The following is a 21,138-nucleotide window of genomic DNA, read 5'->3' as shown; positions in this document are numbered from 1 at the left end:
TGACTCAGAATAAACCTCTTCAGGCTGGGTGTGGTGGCTCATGCGTGTAATCCCAGCACTTTGGGAGGCCGAGGAGGGTGGATCACTTGAGGTCAGGACTTTGAGACCAGCCTGGCCAACATGGTGAAAACCTGTCTCTACTAAAAATATAACAATTAGCCGGGTGTGGTGGCACGTGCCTGTAGTCCCAGCTACTTGGGAGACTAAGGCAAAAGAATTGCTTGAACCCAGGAAGGGGAGGTTGCAGTGAGCCAAGATTGCGCCATTCCATGCCAGTCTCAGCGACAGAGTGAGATTCTGTCTAAAAAATAAATAAATACATACATAAATCTCTTTAAGTATTTTATAGCGTTTGACTCTTTTTGTTGACAAGGGAAAATGGGTGTGCACAGGATGTCAAAAACATGTGGTGATGACTTCCTGCTAAACATGGCAGATAGAACCCATATTCATTTCTCCTCACTTCTGCAGCTTCACTAAAATGCTGGTAAAAGAAAAAAAAATAGATATAAGTAATCAAGAACAAAGAGAATGAGAGCAGATCACAAGAATAAGAGAGAGGAAGTGAAGGTGATCTGGCTGCAACATCGGTCACCCCATCAATTGCCAGGTTGATTCAGCTGATCTGGCTGGCTAGGTGGGTGTTCCCTTCCTCCCTCCCCACTCCATGTGTGTCCCTCCAAAGCTGCATGCTCAGTCAAAGAGGACGGCCATCCTCGATACAGGAGGACCAGTTTTCAGTCAAGGGTATATGAGTAGCTACGCCCTCCTGCTAGAACCTCCAAACAAGCTCTCAAGAGTGGAAGAGAGACATTAGCAAATTTGTGCAGGAAAGACAGCATATGGAGGAACAGTGGCTGGACTGGTAGAGTGCAGAAAGCCGAAACCTACGTGCCTGCTGAAGGAAGAAGCAATGAAGACTGAGACCATCCTTACCCCAGAATCAAAAGCAGCTCAGGAATTGGGCACCCCACGTACCTTAGAGGCCAAAGGCTGGAACATAAGAGTGGTTGAAAGACTGAATAAGGAGGGCTTAGCTGCCCTCCACCTATGCTTCCCACTCCTGAGCCCCACCCTGCTCCCCATCACAGGAGGTGGGAGGCTTATTGCCTGGAGAAACAGAACCAGAGGCTATTGGGGACTTCAGGAACAATAGAGGGTGGGGGTAAAATTCTGTCCTGAAAACAGTCAGAATCTGCATGCTGCACACTGCACAGTCGAAAAACCTTCCTGTCTTTACCTACTGCACTCTCTTTTTTTTTTTTTTTTTTTTTTGAGACGGAGTCTCACTCTGTAGCCCAGGCTGGAGTGCAGTGGCCGGATCTCAGCTCACTGCAAGCTCCGCCTCCCGGGTTCACGCCATTCTCCGGCCTCAGCCTCCCAAGTAGCTGGGACTACAGGCGCCCGCCACCTCGCCCGGCTAGTTTTTTTTTGTATTTCTTAGTAGAGATGGGGTTTCACCGTGTTAGCCAGGATGGTCTCGATCTCCTGACCTCGTGATCCACCCGTCTCGGCCTCCCAAAGTGCTGGGATTACAGGCTTGAGCCACCGTGCCCGGCCACCTACTGCACTCTCAAAAGTCAGGCCTATTATCCTATCTCCAACCCTCTTTCCTTCAACTGCTGAAGGAGGTTTAAAGAGTTGTCTCTAGAGAAACCAAGTGGTACCAGGAAGATTACCTACAGATACTTTGGGGGTTCTCCAGAAAAAAGCTGCCTCCTGACCAATCGTAAGCCCCAGCCATGCACATGGAGCTTCCACATCACTCTCTAATGCCTCTTTCTTAACAGCCAGTTGAGAATTATTAATACCTGATGTTTGGGTAAAACCCCTAAGATCTCCTTTATTCAGATCTTTCTGCAGGACCCTTGTCATCATCTTGACCTCCTAATGCCATCAGGGCTCAGTCCTCTTTTCTTCTTTACCTACTGATATGGTTTGGCTGTGTCCCCACCCCAGTCTCATCTTGAATTCCCATGTGTTGTGGGAGGGTCCTGGCAGGAGTAATTGAATCATAGGGGCAAGTCTTTCCCATGCTATTCTTATGACAGTGAATATGTCTCACAAGATCTGATGGTTTTAGGCCGGATACGGTGGCTCATACCTGTAATCCCACCACACTTTGGGAGGCCAAGACAGTCGGATCACCTGAGTTCAGGTATTCGAGACCAGCCCAGTCAACATGGTGAAACCCTGTGTCTACTAAAAGTACAAAAAATGAGCTAGGCATGGTGGCAGGCACCTGTAATTCCAGTGCTCAGGAGGCTGAGGCACAAGAATTGCTTGAGCTTGGGAGGTGGAGGTTGCAGCGAGCCAAGATTGCGGCCACTGTACTCCAGCCTGAGCGACAGAGTGAAACTCCACCTCAAAAAAAAAAAAAAAAAAAATCTGATAGTTTTTAAAAGAGGCATTTCCCCTGCACAAGCTCTCTTTTTTTGCCTGCTGCCATCCGTGTAAGATGTGACTTGCCTTTCTCCATGATTGTGAGGCTTCCCCAGCCACATGGAACTGTAAGTATAATTAAACCTCTTTGTTTTTTAAATTGCTCAGTCCCCGGTATGTCTTTATCAGCAGCGTGAAAACGGAATAATACACCTACACACACTCCCCTAAGTGATTTTATCCAGTCTCATGGCTGTAAATCATCTTCCTGTGCCAATGACTCCTGAATTTATATTTCCAGCTCAGATCTCTGTCTTAAAATGCAGATTTTTTTATCCAGCTGCCTCTCTGCTTGGAGGTGTAACCAACAATGTATTTGTCAGTTTATGATGCAATCATAAACAATCCAAATAGCTTAGTAGATCATAATGCTTAAGGCCTCTCCTTGATGGTAGCATAAGCCACATCTCAAACACAACACGTCAAGACCGAACCTCCTAATACTTCCCCAAAACCGCTTCTCCTGCAGCCTTCTCTGTCTCAGATCATCACAACATCATCCTTTGGGATGGATGCTCAGGCCAATAATCCAAGAACCATTCTTGACTGTTCTCACACTTCACATTCATTATGTCAGAAAATTCTATTGAGTCTACCCTCAAAATATATCCAGAACCTGACCACTTGCCATCATTTCACTGCTATCTCCCTGGCTCTAGCTGACAGAGACAGGAGACAGCCAAGGGTCCCTGGTGAAACCCCACCCTCAACTCTAAAAAAGCCTGAAGGCTGAAAGGCCGGACTGCTCATCCAGCATGAAACCCGCCACCCTGAGGGAGAAGTGCCCCTGTTCGCCCACCCTTTCCAGACTGATTCTTCCTGAATAAAGCCCGCACGCTCACTGGGGGAACGGGGAGGAGCCACAGGAAGTTCACACCTTGTGCAGGGGGAGGAGCCTGGTCTCCAGCTCGTGGATGGTGACCTGGAATCAACCTGCGAGGCAGGGGCCTGTGAGTAGGACCCCCTCTCGCTTTGCTGAGAGTTTCTTTTTCTTTTGTTTTTTCCTTTACATCCAATAAATTCTGCTCTACTCACCCTTCAATGTGTCAGCACGTCTAATCTTTCCTGGCCATGTGACAGGAACCCAGTTTTAGCTGAACTAAGGAGCAAAAATTCTGCAACACAGCTACCATCATCTCTATATAGCTTTCTAAATGAATTTTGCTATAGCTTTCTAAATGAATTTTGTGCTTCTACCAATGCCTCCATACAGACTCTTCTCAGCAAAGCAAACAGAATTCTCCTTTTAAAATATAAGATCGCCGGGCGCGGTGGCTCAAGCCTGTAATCCCAGCACTTTGGGAGGCCGAGACGGGCGGATCACGAGGTCAGGAGATCGAGACCATCCTGGCTAACACAGTGAAACCCCGTCTCTACTAAAAAATACAAAAAACTAGCCGGGCGAGGTGGCGGGCTCCTGTAGTCCCAGCTACTCGGGAGGCTGAGGCAGGAGAATGGCGTAAACCCGGGAGGCGGAGCTTGCAGTGAGCTGAGATCCGGCCACTGCACTCCAGCCCTGGGCGACAGAGTAAGACTCCGTCTCAAAAAATAAATAAATAAATAAATAAATAAATAAAATATAAGATCATGTCACTCTTTGCTTAAAACCCTGTCATGACTTTCCATTTCACTCAGAGAAAAGCCAAAGTCCCCTACAGTGGCCTTTAAGGCCCAGTGTGACGCAGCCATCTCTGACCTCTCTGACTTGACCTCCTCCCACTCCCTGCCAGGCTCCTCCTCTGCAGCCCCCTGACCTCCTGACTAACCCACTAGGTGTATCCCCAGTTAAGGGCTTTTCCCTGACTATTCTCTCTGACCCAAGAGCTCTTTCTCTACATGTTCACAAATGCCATCTTCTCAGCAGGACCTACATCCATGGCCCTATTGGACATCACAAACCACCAACTCACCCCCCAGGAACCCATCCCATACCCTCTTACAATGCTATCTTTTTTTGTTTTCTTTTTTTTAGCACCGATTACCTTCTAACATAATATATGATGTTCTCTTTTATTTTGAGTTGGAGTCTTTCTCTGTTGCCCAGGCTGGAGTATAGTGGCATGATCAAAGCTCACTGAAGCCTTGAACTCCTGGGCTCAACCAGTCCTCCCACCTTAGCCTCCCAAGTAGCTAGGACTACAGGTATGCACCCACACGTGGCTAATTTTTTAATTTTTTTTTCAATAGAGAGAGCGGGCTCTTGTTATGTTGCCCAGGCTGCTCTTGAACTTCTGGTCTCAAGCAGTCCTCCCATCTGGGCCTCCTGAGTCCCTGGGATTACAGGTGTGAGCTACTATACCCAGCTTATATTATTTTCTTATAATATCATCTGCTTATTGTTTATTTTCTGGCTTCCTCAGCAAACTCCAAGAGGGCAAGGATTTTTGTCGGATTTGTTCATGGATCTAGGCCAAGCTATGACAACAATGCCCAGTACACAGAGGTGCTCAATAAATATTTAATGGGTAAATAATAAATACAAATGAAAGACAAAGGCAAAAAAATACAAGAAGATACTTGGAAGAAACAGAAATGTTACAGAGAATTTTTTAAATAATAACTAAAATCCTCAAATATGAGAGAATCAACTGCATCAATGAAATAAAAAAATGATGGCTTAACATCAGTACCAACAACTAAAAAACAATCCGAGAATAAAAATAAGTTACTGGAAATTAAAATTATGATATCTGAAATTTCAATAAAAAGTTAGAAGTTGAAGAAATTCCTCTGAAAGAACAAAAATTCAAAAATATGAAAACCTGAAGATAAAAGAAAACTAGAGGATCAGTCCTGGAGGTTAACACACAACTAGTGTGTGTTTTAAGAATGAAAGAACAGAGAAAATGAAGGAGAGGAAATTTGGGGGAAAAAACAATATTTAAAAATATTCTGGGCCAGGAGTAGTGGCTCACACTTGTAGTCCCAGCACTTTGGGAGGCTGAGATGGGCAGATTGCTTGAGCCCAGAAGTTCGAGACCAGCCTGGGCAACAAGGTGAAACCTCATCTCTACCAAAAAATATAAATATTAGCAGGGCATGGTAGCACGGACCTGTAGTCCCAGATACTAAGGAGGCAGAGGTAGGCGGATTGCCTGAGCCTGGCAGGTCAAGGCTGCAGTGAGCTGAGATCATGCCACTGTACTTCAGCCAAGGCGACAGAGTGAGACCCTGTCTTAAAACTAAAAAAAATTCTAAAACAGAAGGACGGGAGTTTTCAGGCTGTGAAAAGGCCTCACCTGGGGTTGAGCACAGTGAAGAAAAAGTCTCTCAACAAGCACAATGCTATTAACATCTTGGGACAGCAGGCCGGGCAAGATCCTGAAGCTTCCATAGTTTCCAAACAAAAGGTCCAGAATCAGAATAGCACAGAACATTTCAATAATATCAACGGAAACTAGGAAGTCATGAAGCAAACTTTTTCAAAAACTCTGAGGGTAAGGATTTCTAATACAGAAATGTATGTAACCAAGCCATCCCTTAACTGTGAGGCAAGATAAAGGTGCATTTTCAGATATGTGAAGTCTCAAAACTTTACCAAACATTCACCCTCTCTCAGGAAGCTTCTGAAGGGCACACTTCACTAAAATAAGAGAGAAGGCCAATAAACAGGAAAACAGGAGGTCCAGGAAATCCAAATCAGGAGAGTATAAGGGAAATTTCTAGGATGGTGACAGGAGTCCCAGGACAGCAGCTGTGCAGCAAGCACCAAGAGCATCCCGCAGCTTGGAGCAAAAAGTGGAGGACTCAGGCAGAAATGACTTCAAGACAGAAAAACGTATTACTAGATTATCTAATGCATTTGAATGTAATGAAAGGAGATTTTCAGTTCTGCAGAAGATTTGGGCATGAAACTAAGCAAACAAAGAAACAAAGAGACAATTATTAACCCTAGGGGAAAAAAAATTGCACAAGAAGGAAATGTAACCACAGTATACTATATGGCTCTGCTTTCAACATTATTTTCTTAATCACAATAATATAAACATTGGCTATTGGTTTAACTCAACAGAGTGATATAATGTTACTGGAAGGATGAGGTAAGGAAAAGAGGAAGTAAAGGAGCATGAAATTCTTTCTTCCATGAAAAGAAGCCAATTGACAATGTCTAAAATTTGTGAATCAATAAATAGCAGTGAAAGTATAATGTTTAGAAATACAGAAGTAAATACCCAAAGTAGTAGTCAAAAGGGGTTATCTCTAGGAATAGAGGGTGAGGGGAGGTAGGGACAAGAAAGAGTTATTTGTTGTCATAAAACCTGTAATTCCACTTTATTTTCAGATCATGTACATGTATAACTTTGATAAAAATAAACATTAATTTTGAGGTGTGGGACATGCTGGCTCCAAACCAATACTTTCCACTTGATATAAACATAAGGATTCAAAGATAATTGAGATGAGAATGACTCCTCATCATGTAGTTCAATGTCATTTAAAACCAAGTCTACACACCTCTTACAATTATCTCGTGTACTCCCGGTGGTATTCACCCCACACTTTCAAGCCTAGGGAGTAGTCTGTAAAACCCGCCTTGGAGCAAGTGGGTAATCAAGAGACCACTGTTATCATCTCAAGGACCAAGGCCTGCCAAAATTGATTCAAGATGTAATAAAAAGCCTGCCTAGTCCAATAATCATTAAACAATGCAAATCCCATAATTTAAAAATTTTCCACAAGAAAAACATCAGGCCCAGATTATTTTAAGGCAAGTTCTATACAACCTTGAAGGAATACACTCTTCCAACCTTATTAAAATTCTCTGAGAAGAGGCTGGGCACAGTGTAATCCCAGCAATTTGGGAGGCTGAGGTGGGCGGATCGCAAGGTCAGGAGATCGAGACCACCCTGGCTAACATGGTGAAACCTTGTCTCTACTAAAAACACAAAAAATTAGCCGGGCATGGTGGCAGTCGCCTGTGGTCCCAGCTGCTTGGGAGGCTGAGGCAGGAGAATGGTGTGAACCCGGGAGGTGGAGTTTGCAGTGAGCCGAGATTGCGCCACTGCACTCCAGCCTGCATGACAGAGTAAGACTCCATCTCAAAAAAAAAGAAAAGTTATCTGAGAAAATAGAACAGGATGCTTCCTCCAACTCATTTGAGACTAGGTTCATCTGTATCAAAATGAGACAAGAACCAGACAAGAAAGGCAAAGTACAGGCCAATCTCACTAGTAAACATAAATGAAAAACCCCAAGATTGTAACAAAAGAACCCAATGATATATCAGTAGTGATGCATGAAATGTTTCTTAAAGCACTTATTTTGGGGGATTAAATATAAAGGACGCCCTAGCATTCTTGCAGCAGGCAAGTTCATGATGTTTATGGTGGAACATTCTGTGTGGGTCTGGAAAAACAAGAGCACAAGATGATCAAAAACATGGTTCATGCATGTGAGCTGGCAAGATTTCTCATTCTTACAGGTTTCTGATTTTAAGAAATGGTTCACAGAGAAACTGGCAGAAGATTAATCCTGATCTACCCCTGTTTTGAAGTAGGGAGGAAAAAATAAGATAGAAAATTGTAGCATAACTAATCCAACTTCAGACTGTTGTGGTCTCACAAGGCTCCAGGGGGCCTCTTTGACCCAGTGACCCTGCTTGGGAGACACAGCAGTCCCTCCTGAGATCCCAGCCTTTTCTGTAAATATACCCTGCTGAATTGGTAATAGATGTGGGCAGAGACTTCATGTCCCGAACCCTTCAAACTTTATGGATTCTGAGAACAGTCTTGGCTGCGAAGAGTGACTTGTTATAACTAGATATTGCACATGAACTTAGGGTCTTCTCCATACCCCTTTCCCCTAGTCAGGAATTGTGTCTCTATGAAAGGCACAGATCCATGAAGGGTGGAAGAAGCATTACTTACTGTGCCCGAAATACTCTCTCAAACTCTGGTGACCCAGTGACTGCTGGGGGTGTAACTTTGTATTTTAATCTTGCCTTTCCAACTTGCAAAGCAAAATAACCTGCAAATAAAGGGAAATGTTGCGTTAAAGATGGGGCACGTCATTAGTCATTAGCGAAATGCAAATTTACATCACAATTAGATAGTACTACATACTTATTAGAATGTTTAAAATCAAAAAGACAGATGATAGCAATTAAAAAAGACAGACAGGAGAGGATATGAGAACAACTGAAACTTTCATACAATGCTGGTGGGAATGTAAAATGGTACAACCACTTTGAAAAACAGTTTGGAAGGGAGTCTTTTAGTTAGACGTACCTCCAATGTATAACCCAGTCATTCCACTCATAGGTATCTCCCTAAGAGAAACGAAATTGTATGTCCATACTCTAGGGGCCAAAGCCCTTGGCCCCCTGGAGGTTCACTGAAAATCACTGACATGAGGCAGATTAATTAACAGAAGTTAAAAGAAAGATCACACACATTTATTTCATATGTATACATAGCAGCCTTCAGAACAAAGACCCAGCCCCACAGTGAGGTACAGAAATTCATATGCCATCTTGAGGCTACAGAAATGTGATAGGAAAATAAATCTCAGGACCCCAAAATCACTAAGCCAAGGGAAAAGTCAAGCTGAGAACTCCAGCAGGCAAACCAGCCTCCCATTTTAATTCCTAAATAAGATAGCTACAAAATACAAATTGCCCACAAGGAAACGCTTATCTTCACAGGTGCTGTGAAAGTCATCCCTCTGCTCACCTGAGACAAATGCATATCTGATTGCTTAAGTAAAAATGCGCCGGTCAGTGGCTCACGCTTGTAATCCCAGCACGTTAGGAGGCTGAGGCGGGTGGATCACCTGAGGTTGGGAGTTAGCGAGACCAGCCTGACCAACATGGAGAAACCCTGTCTCTACTAAAAATACAAAAAATTTGCCAGGCATGGTGGTGCATGCCTGTAATTCCAACTACTCAGGAGGCTGAGGCAGGATAATCACAACCCAGGAGGCAGAGGTTGCGGTGAGCCGAGATCACGCCATTGCATTCCAGCCTGGGCAACAAGAGTGAAACTCCATCTTAGAAAAAAACAAAATGCAGATTCACTGAGCCAGACTAAATTGTGTATTCAGTGAAAGGCTTATCAAGGACTCAAAAAATGTAACCTTTATCTCTTATCTATCTATGACCTGGAAGCCCCTGCTTTGAGTTTTCCTGCCATACCTGAACCAAACCAATGTACATGTTGCACATATTGATTGATGTCTCATATCCCTCTGAAATGTATAAAAGCAAGCTGTACCCTGACCACCTTGGGCACATGTCATCAGGACCTCCTGAGGCTGTGTCACGGGCATGTCCTTAACCTTGACAAAATAAACTTTCTAAATTGGTTGAGACTTATCAGATATTTTGGGTTCAGAGAAACAATGCAGGCTCAAAACATGGCCAAAAAAACAGATTATGGTGGTAAGTCAGGTTTTAGTGGCAAGACAGGATATGGGAGGGGAAGAAGAGGAGGCTCAGCTAGCCGAGGGGGTCATGTTATGCAGATGAAATCTCACAGATGGTAGCCCCTCAGAGGAAATAGATGGTAAGTGTTCCTTCCAGATCTTTACAGGTGTCAGACTCCATTAATCTCTCCCAGATCTGGACAAGGGAAGGCCTGGCTGCATTAACGGAGATTCTCCACAATGCAAAGTTCCCCTACAAAAAAACAGCTTTGCAGGGCCATTTCAAAATCTGTCAGAGAAATCTATCTTGGGTAAAATATTTTTATTTCCTTCAGTACAAAGAATTGTACACAAATATTCACAGCAGCTTTGTTTGTAAGAGGAACAACTCTGTGATGGCTAATTTTATGCATCAACTTGGCTAGCATATGGTGCCTAGCTGTTTGGTCAAACACCAGCCTAAATGTTGCTGTGAAGGTATTTTTTTAGATGTGATTAATATTGAAATCAATTGATTTGGAGTAAAGCAGATTACCCTCCTTAATGTGGGTGGGCCTCATCCAATCAGTTGAAGGCCCTAGGAGGTAAGACTGAGGTCCCCCAAAGAGAAAGGACTTCTGCCTCCAGACTCCCTTCAACACCAGATTGTAACATCAACTTTTGCCTACCAGCCTTTCCTGCAGATTTCAGACTTGCCAGCCCCCACAGTTGTGTGAGCCAATTCCTTAAAATAATTCTCCGTGTGTGTGTGTCTATGTGTGAGTATATGTATTGATTCTGTTTCTCTGGAGAACCCTGACTCATATGAGTGTCCATCAACAACTGAGTAGATAAATAAACCATGATAGAGCCATACAATGGGATACTACTTAACAATAAGAAAAAGGAATAAACTATTGATAACTCCCAAAAATGAGTGAATCTCAAAATAATTATGCTGAATGAAAGCAAGGATTTTTTAAAAAGAGTACTACCATATAATTTCATTTATATAAAATTCTCAAAATGCAAATGAATCTATAGTGACATAAAGATTGCCTGGAGATGAGGAGGCCAGGAGGGAGGGGCCACTAAAGAGAGCAAAGACCACCTGGTGCCCATGAAGCTGACCATCCAGAGGCCGAACTCCTCATCCGAGGAGTTTAGAAGTAATTGATCTTCCCTATATCTAAAGCCAGTTTCAGGCTTCTTTCCCTAAAATTTATATGTAACTAGACTTTCTCTACCTCTATACGTCTCTGGAATGCATGCATGACGAAACTCATTGTGCAACCCTTGCTGACATTACGACACCAAAATGTCTACAAATGTAATCATTCATCATGACATTCATGGCTAATATGGACCAAATTACCCCTAAGCTCTTGCTTTAAGGTCCATAAATACCCCTAAGGAAAATCCCCCCCCCCCCCACCCCCAGCACACTCAGTCCTCTCGCTGAGGCAGCCCGTTGCATTCTTCTGCAGCTTTCTCTCAATCTAATAAAACTTTCCTGTTCAAACCTATACTGTTGTCGGTAAATTCTTACTCCCTGTGGGCCAATCACTTTCCATTGCCAGGGCTCTGATACCCTTTACAAGGTAACTTCGGGGATGATGGCTCCCTGCCTGCCGAAGTTTCCCTGTTATAAAACAGTATGACTTTCTTCTCCTTCATTTCATTAGATAATCAACTCTGATGCCTGGGTCCACCTTCATCTTGTGATGAGTTCTGTGGACTTCTTTCACTTCCGCATCCACACTTCCTCCTCTGTCAGTTTTTGAGCCCTCAATAGGTCTTGCCTCCTGTCCTTAACTTCCTCTTTTTACCCCATAATAAACTTCTGGCATTCAAACTGGGCAAGGAACACTCTTAGGGACCTGCCAGCCACCTCAAGCATGGAAATAAAGAAAAACTCTTGAGTTCCTTCAAGGGAAGTTCCAAGCACCTTGCTAGCCTTCAGACCCGCTAAGCGAGAAGGTAATAATAGTTTAAATAATAGTCACCCAAATAAGATAGAGTTACAAGATGTTCGGTTCCCTATAGAAACTAAAGGCAACATCTTAACACAGGTTCTTAGTTGAACACAGGTTCAGAAACCAGGACCCCTACCAGATGGAAAATGCTGACCACTGTCACACAGACCTCAGCTAAGCGGGAACTGAGGACTGAATTCTGACCACCATTCCCTGTTCTAAATCTCCTCCTGAGGGGCCTGCAGAGAATCACACACACAGGTTAAACCTTGTGAAAGGAAAATAAATCTCGGGACCCCCAAATCACTAAGCCAAAGGGAAAAGTCAAGCTGGGAACGCATTGGACAAACCTGCCTCCCATTCTATTCCTAAATAAGATAGTCTCATTCTGCTGGAGTGCAGTGGCGTGATCTCAGCTCACTGCAATCTCCACCTCACAGGTTCAAGCAATTATCCTGCCTCAGCCTCCCGAGTAGCTGGGATTACAGGTATGTGCCACCACGCCCAGCTAGTTTTTTGTATATTTAGTAGCGATGGGGTTTCACTATGTTGGCCAGGCTGGTCTTGAACTCCTGACCTCAAGTGATCCACCCGCCTTAAATACATATTTGATTGCTTCCTTTGATTCAGTAAAAGGCTAGTCAGAAACTCAAAAGAATGTCTCCTATCTACCTATGACCTGGATACACACTTTGAGTTGTCTCGCCTTTCCGGATTGAACCAACATACATCTGACATAGATGAATTGATGTCTCATGTCTCCCTAAAATGTATAAAACTAGGCTGTGCCATGACCACCTTGGGCACATATTGTCAGGACCCCCTGAGGCTGTGTCACAGGCACATCCTTAACCCTGGCAAAATAAAATTTCTAAATTGATTGAGACTTGTCTCAGATACTTTTTAGTTTAGAACCTTAACATTTCTTTCTGCTGACCCCAAGATTTTAGACAAAGCCTTGCTCCCTTAACCAACTGCAAACTAAAGAATCTCTGAATCCACCTGTGGCCTGTAAGCCCTTGTGTCAAGATATCCTGCCTTTTGGGGCCAAACCAAGGTATAACCTCCAAGGATTGATTTATTATTTTTCCATTACCTTCTGCTTTCCTGAAATGTACCCCTGCCTTTAAAAACCCTTGCTTGGGCCAAATCTGGTGGCTTACTCCTGTAAGCCAGAATGTTAAGAGGCCGAGGTAGGAGGATCCCTTGAGACTAGGAGTTCAAGACCAACCTGGGCAACATAGTGTGACCCTATCTCTATAAAACAAATTTTAAAAACCCATTTAGGTGTGGTGGCTCACACCTGTAATCCCAGCATTCTGGGATGCTGAGGCAGGAGGACTGCTTAAGCCCAGGAGTTTGAGACCAGCCTGGATAACATAGTGAGACCCCATGTCTATACAATAAAAATACAAAAATACAGGTGTGGTGATGGTACACGCCTGTAGTCCCAGCTACTCAGGAGGCTGAGTCAGCAGGATCGCTTGAGCCTGGGAGGACAAGGCTGCGGTGAGCCAGAAACGCTGTACTCCAGACTGGGTGACAGAGCAAGACCCTGTTTCAAATAATAATAAAATAAATAAAATTGTAAAACCCTTGCTGGAAAGCAATTGGGGAGTTAGGGTCTTAAGCGTTAGCTGCCCAGTTCTCCTTGCTTGGCACCCTGCAATCAATGCCTCCCTTTCTGTCACTGCAAATCCTGGTGCTTGTGTTTGTTTCTGTGTGCTGGGTGAATGGGCCCACGTTCAGTTGGGTTACAGCACCTATTACTTCCCTTCACATTATTTCGTTCAGTTTTAGGTCCTTACCAGTTGTCTCCCCCACTATCCCCTTGTCTGACTTGTTTTAGTACCTCAATATCTGTTTCCCATGTGCTAATGTTTTAAAAATGGCTTCCTTTTAAAATTCCACACCAAGTGTGTAGTTTGGGTCTCTCCCTGTGTTAGAGTATTAGAGGCAATGTGTTTCCTATATGACCTCCCCTCTCATAAGAAGTCAATATTGATCCTGGTGGAGAAAGGGCTCTCAAAGCAGGCTCTTCCCTTCCACTAATTCCCTTTTGCTACAAAAAGCTGTTGTTTAGGATTTAAACATTGCCACTGAATATCTAAAGTGTGTAAATGCTGGCCGGCCCAGTAGCTGACACCTGTAATCCCAACACTTTGGGAGGCTGAGGCGAGCGGATCACTTGAGGTCAGGAGTTTGAGACAAGCCCGGCCAACATGGTGAAACACCATCTCTACTAAAAATACAAAAATTAGCTGGGTTTGGTGGTGCACACCTGCAGCCCCCGCTACTCGGGAGGCTGAAGCAGGAGATTTGCTGAAACCTAGGAGGCGGAGGTTGAAGTGAGCTGAGATCGCACCACTGCACTCCGAGTCAAAAAAAAAAAATGTGTGTAAATGCTTGGGATTGGAGTTTTTCTCATTCATACTGCAGCCTGAGAGAGCAGAGTGAGGAGAAGGAATGTACAGATGGGCCCTGACTGTCTCCAACCCTGGGCTCCATCCCTCCAGGGCAGCATCAGTCTGGAAAGGCCAATGACTCATGGACTCAGCTAAAGGGATTTGTTCTTTGAGGGGGAAATGAGGACTTGGCCACCCTGCACCTGCTATTACCATTGCTTCTAACATGCTTCACAGCCTTGCAGAAAATACTTGGTGCGTCTTCCTGTTTCCACCTATAAAATGGAAATAATGAAAGATATGTGCTCCTAGACTTATGAATTAGTAATGCACAAGAGACTAGAGCTTCAAAATGAGGCTGGTAGTAAGCAAACTTTAAAAATGCTATATTTTCCTATGCTAATTGCACCCAGTGGGCATCTGTTTGTGACACTAGCAAGTGTGAGGAATGAGCTTCAGTAAATGGAAGAGGTACTGAGATATCCCACCTACTCCCAGCCCAGCCCCAAGAAAGAGGATTCAGCTGGGCTCACCTCCAGCCCAAAGAGAGAGAAGCCCTTCTGTTCTCTCAGGTCAGGGGCCTCAGAGAGACTATGGCTATTTTTGGAATAATATGATGACAGTGGGGCCGGGTGCGGTAGTTCGTGCCTGTAATCCCAGCACTTTGGGAGGCTGAAGTGGGTGGATCACTTTAGGTCAGGCGATCAAGACCAGCCTGGCCAACATGGTGAAACTCCGTCTCCACTAAAAATACAAAAATTAGCCAGGTGCAGTGGTGTGTGCCTGTAGTTCCAGCTACTCAGGAGGCTGAGCTGGAAGAATCACTTAAAACTGGGAGGCAGAGGTTGCAGTGAGCCGAGATTGTACCACTACACTCTAGTCTGGGCCACAGAGTGAGTCTCCGTCTCAAAAAAACAAACAAAACAAAAACAAAAACAAAAATTAGCCAGGCATGGTGGCGTGCCTGTAGTCCCAGCTACTTGGGAGGCTGAGGAGAATTGCTTGACCTTGGGAGGCGGAGGCTGCAGTGAGCCGAGATCACACCACTGCACTCCAGCCTGGGCGACAGAGCAAGACTCTGTCTTAAAAACATATATACATGTATATGATGACTATATGATGAGAGTGGGGTGCTATTTCACCTTCTTTTCTGTAGTTTCAACTTTATTTCCCTTCTGAGTTCATTAAAACCTCTTGAAAATAATCTTCTTTTGCTTTGCCTGTCTTTCCTCTTTCCCTAGCTTTCTCCAGAGATACACATGTGCTGGGGAGAAACCAAAAATAAAATCCTGAGCCCCCAAACAACTGAACAGACTCCCTCTTGGCCAAGGGAACCCCAGAGAGACCTGAAAAACTGAATTCCGTGAGGGGAAGGGAGGTAGGACACACCTGGTTGTGCCCCCGCCCTTTTGGAGTTTAGGCACAACTGCCCAGGATTAAGGTTAAAATGGAGATCATAAGACTAACAAAGCCAGCTGCAGTAAGAAGACACCAACTTGTAGACAAGACCTAAGGCCTTGCAAGGCAATGGTTAACTTACGCCCTACAAGCCATCAAATCTCATTAGGCCAGTTCTTTTAAATTAACCCAGTGTGTGGCTTACTTTTCAACTGACTCTGGCATAGCATCACATGACAGATCTCTTTATTTTATTTTATTTTTTTTTTTGAGATAGGGTCTCACTGTCACGCAGTCTGGAGTGCAGTGGCACGATCTCAGCTCACTGCAACCCATGAGTTAGAGCAATTCTCACACCTCAGCCTCCCAAGTGGCTGGGATTACAGGTGAGCGCTACCACGCTTGGCTAATTTTTTGTATTTTTAATAGAGACAGCATTTCATCATGTTGCCCAGGCTGGTCTTGAACTCCTGGGCTCAATCTGCCCACGTTGGTCACCCAAAGTGCTTGATTAAAGGCATGAACCACCATACCAGCCACCACCTTAATGTAAGCATTTCTTTGTGCTGAATTCCAGTCTTTAAACAAAGCTTTACTCCTTTAACCAATTGCAAATTCGAGAATCTGAGTCCACTTATAACCTGTAAGCCCCCTGCTTTAAGATATCCCACCCTTTGGGGCTGAACCAGTAGATACCTTCCATGTATTGATTTATGTCTTTGCCTATAATTCCTGCCTCCTTAAAATGTATAAAACCAAACTGTAACCCCATTGCCTTGGGACCACCCACTGAAGGTTTCTTGGGTTTGTGTTTTCTCCAAGCCATGGTCACTCATATTGGCTCAGAATAAACCTCTTTAAAAGACTTCGCAGAGTTTGGTATTTCTGTTAACACCCCCGAAGGAAATCAGAATATTGCACCTCAAAATATGACTGAACTAAAGAAGCGGCCTCAAGGTCTTTGTGACCTCTCCACTGCTTCCTGTCTCAACCCGTGGTCTCTACCAAGGCCCAGGATAAGGCTGGGCAGTCCTCTGAAGCTCCCTTATCTACCTAGAAACCAGACCCCCTAAGACAAACACAATTGCCTGCCCTCTCCTCCCTCAGACCTCATTATCTCATGTGGAAAAGAAGACCGAGGAATGCACACACCTGGACGAACTTTTCCACCAGATTAAGCCTGCCCCTCTGGCCCATCAAATTCCAAAGAGAATCATTGGCAAGTTACTTTGTCTCCCAGTCCATTCATTCTCCCTAATAATCGTTTACTACCACGCGAAAGAATTGTCTGCATTCTACATTTCCTCCCTCCCCTGTGAAGAACAGTATATAAGCTGCTGTACCCCTTTGGATTATCGGGCAATCATTCTCTCATGCTGTGCATATTTAAATAAATTGTCATACCCTTTCTCCTATTAATCTGCCTTTTGTCAGCTGATTTTCAGTGAACCTTGTGAGGGTGAAGGGGAAGCTTTCTCTCTGCCCCTTACCCCCTGTGATGCCCACCCAGCCACAGCTGGGTTCCTTCACCCTGTCGCTACCTCTCCATGCAGCAGAAACTTCTCTCTTTGAAGAAGGAACTTAGGATGGGAACTGCCAGTGCTAAGCGCCTACATGGGGCCAGGCACTGTGGTGGGATTTCCTCCCCAAGGTCCGATTAAACCCTCTTTGATGGTGACATTGAAGGGCAGTGTATCCTGAACAGAGACACCTAACTGGGAAGTGGCTAGACTAACAGATACAGCTGTCTGTCTGCAAAACCTAAGCTGCTTCAACCATGGCACATGGTGTCCCAACTCCATGAACACCAGACTTGCAAAAGGAGCAAATTCTGGCTCCTGATGCCAGCTAAACAGTTGTGTCTTCCTCTCTCTGTCTCCTTTGTAAACCAAAACTAAAATTCTAAGCCACCCAACCATCTAAATGGAGTCCTCCTCTCAGCCAAGGGCACTCCAAAGTTAACCTAAAAAAAAACGAGTTCAGGCCATGATGGGAAAAAGGTGTCAGACGTGCCTCATTATATCCTCCTCCCGTTGGAATTCAGGCACAACTGTCCAGCATTAACATTAAAACAGACCTTAATGTTAGTCCAAACTGCACCATTTTGTAAGCCCCCTGCCATTTCACAGACCTTAGTCAAAGTGAAGCTTGCCATGAGGGTTCAGGCCCTGAGAAACATCCTGCCAGCACCTGACCACAAGACACAGGAACATCCTTATCATACCCTGCCAAGCAAAGTCCCAACTGAAGAAATATCCCTGTCAAATCCTGCTGGACAAAGAGCCCAGGGAACATCCCTGGCCAAACCATCTGACCATAGGAACATCTTATCAATATCCTCCAGGGCAGCAGACCATACTGCCCAAACCCCTCCCGCCCATACCTATACGTACCCCGCCTGTAAGCAACGGTGGGCTCTGGCATTAAGCTGGTCCCCAACCTCCACAGGTTTCTGCAATATACCTGTGCTGTTGTAAAGCCTGTGTGTGTGCATATGTGTGTGTGTGTGTGTGTGTGTGTGTCTTAACCCTAACCTTCCCTTTAAAAAACTAACACTTAAGACTTTTTGTAGCAATAAGACACCAAATTCCAGTCTGACTCTAGTATAGTATCACATGACAGATAGCAGGCCTTGAAAGAAATTGAAGTATTTTACCCTAAAATATATTTTCGTCACGTCCTGAAATGGTCCTGCAAAATTGTCTCTTGTGGGAAAAGTCTACATTCTGTAGAAAACCCCTTTCCCTTTCCAGGTCTTTTCTCTGATCCAGGAGAGAATTAACAGAGTCTGGCACCTTTTTAAGTCTCATAAGAAACATTTACAATCTATTCTCTCCAAAGGCTGCTACCTGGAAGCTACATCTGCATAGTAAGAACCTTGGCCTCCACAACCCCTTATCTTAACGCAGGCACTCCCTTCTATGGATTTGAAGTCTGTAGATAAACTCTTTTAATCAATTGCCAATCAGAAAATCTTTAAATCCACCTATGACCTGGAAGCCCATGCCCCACTTCCAGTTGTCCCGCCTTTTGGGACCAAACTAATGTACATCTTACATGAATTGATGTCTTATGTCTCCCTAAAACGTATAAAACCAATCTGTAGCCAGACCCCTTTGGGCAGATGTTCTTAGAATCTCGTGGGGCTGTGTCACCAGCCACTGATCCCTCATGTTTGGCTCAGAATACATCTTTTCAAATATTTTACAGAGTTCAACTCTTTATCAATCTTTTTTTTCTTTGAGATGGAGTCTCGCTCTGTCACCAGGCTGGACTACAGTGGCACGATCTCAGCCCACTGCAACCTCCCTCTCCCAGGTTCAAACAGTTCTCCTGCCTCAGCCTCCCTAGTAGCTGGGAGTGTAGGAGTGTGCCACCATGCCCAGCTAATTTTTGTATTTTCAGTAGAGATGGGGTTTCACCATGTTGACCAGGATGGTCTCGATCTCTTGACCTCATGATCCACCTGCCTTGGCCTCCCAAAGTACTGGGATTACAGGCATGAGCCACCGTGCCCAGCCCTAACGCCTTATTAAACATTCCCTGTCCACCATTAATCATCATTCACCCAGTCTCCTCTCCTCTCTCCCCACCTCTACCCCCTCCTCCATCCAGCCCCCTGACATTCTGGCCCCAGTTCACACAGCCTCCTGCACAAGCAGCAAACAGGGAGGATGAGCACCTCTGTCAGACTTGGGACATCTGTGGACCTGCTCCTGTGCCCTCTGCAGGCCTAGGATAAAGGCTCATGCAGGTTTGGTAGCACCTGTGAGTCAGGAGGGATCGCCTTACACCTGGTAAATTAGGTTTAGCCTAAAGTTGCCTTCTGACATATTTTAAGTTCAACCTAAAGGTCCTCCGTACATTGTGAACTGTACGCTTCCATTTTCTGGGAGTCACTTTCCTTTTTCTGTCCATAAATCTTCTTCTACCACGTGGCAGCCCCAGAGTCTCTCTGAACCTATTCCGGTTCCCCAGGCCCAACTGTGACTCGTTCTTTGCTCAATTAAACTCAGTTAAATGTAATTTGTCTAGGATTTTCCTTTTAACAGATCTAAGTGTTTCTTTAATTAGAAACAAATATCCTGCTCTTCTCCACGACAGATTGTGTGAATCAAACCACAAAACGTGAGTCTGAAGGTTCAAGATCTTCATACAATCTCAAAACAGACTGGCTAGGCAAGACATTAAGTGTGCATGGAGGCCTGGACTGGATCCTCAGCTGTGAGGCCTTCCTGCTTCTGGCTGTTTGTGTAGCCTGCGCCGTCTACAGCTTGGCCCTATTTCCAAGTACAGGCACACTTGGAAATATAAAGAAATATGCATGCTCGGTAAGAAGTCTTGCACTCTTGCACTGGGACCCCTTTCCCCAGCTGACACTGTAGGTAAGATAATATGAATTGAGCAAATGTGACTCCCACGGAGTAAAAGCCCTCTATTTAACCAGGCAGTCGGGATATTGAATAATCCTAGTGGGAAGCTGTTTTAAAATTTAGAGCTAATTACTTAATCTCAAGCTCGTATTTCTGAAGGAAGTTTTTTTCAGCCTGATAATCATACCACCATGGGCAGTTTATTTAAGAAAACACATTAATTAAAACAATGTTCAAGAAATCACAACCAGGTTTAGAAGCAGGCACGTTTCCTTTGGAACACTTGTAATTAATATTCACACCACTTCCTGCAGGTTAGCAGGCTACTAATGCTCGTTTGAACGGACTGTGGGTCGTAACCACAGATGATGCAGAATGGCTGAGCTCTGAGGCCCCACAGCGTTCCAGTTGGGAGAACTAATCTCTGGAATGTTCTCAGTCTCTGCTTGCCCCTGGGAAGGAGGGGAGCAGGCAGCATGGGTGACCCTGAGGCGACTGTGCTCTGAGGACCCAGAGCCACCTGCAAGGGCAAGCAGGAAACAAAACACCGGAACTATCTCCCTCCCTCCCTATCCTCTCTCCCGCAAGCCCTGTCTCTCACACAGGCGCGCGCACACACACACACACATACACACACACACACACACGAACTTCCCATGCCTCTTACTTTGCTGACAGGCCGAGAGAATAGAGACAGCAGCCAGCAGGATCGAGTTCCCGGCCATCTTTCTCACGGAACTATTTGTAGAACGCAGGGGAAGATAAGAGGCGCTTCTTGACTTTGAATGCTGACCTTCCTTATCTGGTAAACAAAGTTGGGGAAGGGGGGGGGAAAGGCTGATTCAAGCGGCTAAATGACCTTTGCCCTGGAACAGAAGTCAGGAAGGCAGGCGGGTCTGGCGCTGCCGGTCACAGATCTTTCTGGGGCTGGGAGTTGCTTCCGGCGTTTGTTTTAAGCCTCTCCCATGGCCGGCGGGCAGGGCTACAGCTCACTGTGGGACCAGCCCTCCAGCCGCAGCGCCACAGTTACACTATCTTCTCTGCCAATGCACAGACTCTCTGGATCCCTTTCATACCCACGCCCTTCCCTCCCCGGGCCTTGCTGAGCCCTTTCTCACCTCCTGTGGAAAGAGTGAGAAGGAAGTACTTACTTAATCCTGATGAAATTTTAAATGCTAATTTAAACCAGTTCTAATTTATTCA

General features: G+C 44.9%; 1 protein-coding gene across 11 annotated transcripts in view; it reads right to left on the bottom strand.

The window, feature by feature from the left end:
- The window catches only part of MGST2 (microsomal glutathione S-transferase 2), a 58,229-nt gene extending 37,441 nt beyond the window's left edge, over positions 1-20,788 (bottom strand). For 10 of the 11 annotated variants that reach the window (XR_013417139.1, XR_003729361.2, XR_003729358.2 and 7 more), the window contains exons 1-2: positions 20,603-20,742; positions 8,310-8,409 (exon numbers count right to left, since the gene is read on the bottom strand). Coding sequence is in view for 4 of the 11 variants with exons in the window: in XM_078001592.1 (XP_077857718.1) it covers positions 8,310-8,409; positions 20,603-20,660 (158 nt within the window). In the remaining 7 variants the exon portion in view is untranslated. 11 annotated transcript variants of the gene reach the window in all.
- Positions 20,789-21,138: the final 350 nt, after the last annotated feature.

Source organism: Macaca mulatta, chromosome 5, assembly GCF_049350105.2.
Source record: "Macaca mulatta isolate MMU2019108-1 chromosome 5, T2T-MMU8v2.0, whole genome shotgun sequence".
In the NCBI taxonomy this organism is placed as follows: Eukaryota; Metazoa; Chordata; class Mammalia; order Primates; family Cercopithecidae; genus Macaca; species Macaca mulatta.
This window is presented reverse-complemented; position numbering and strand designations above follow the sequence as displayed.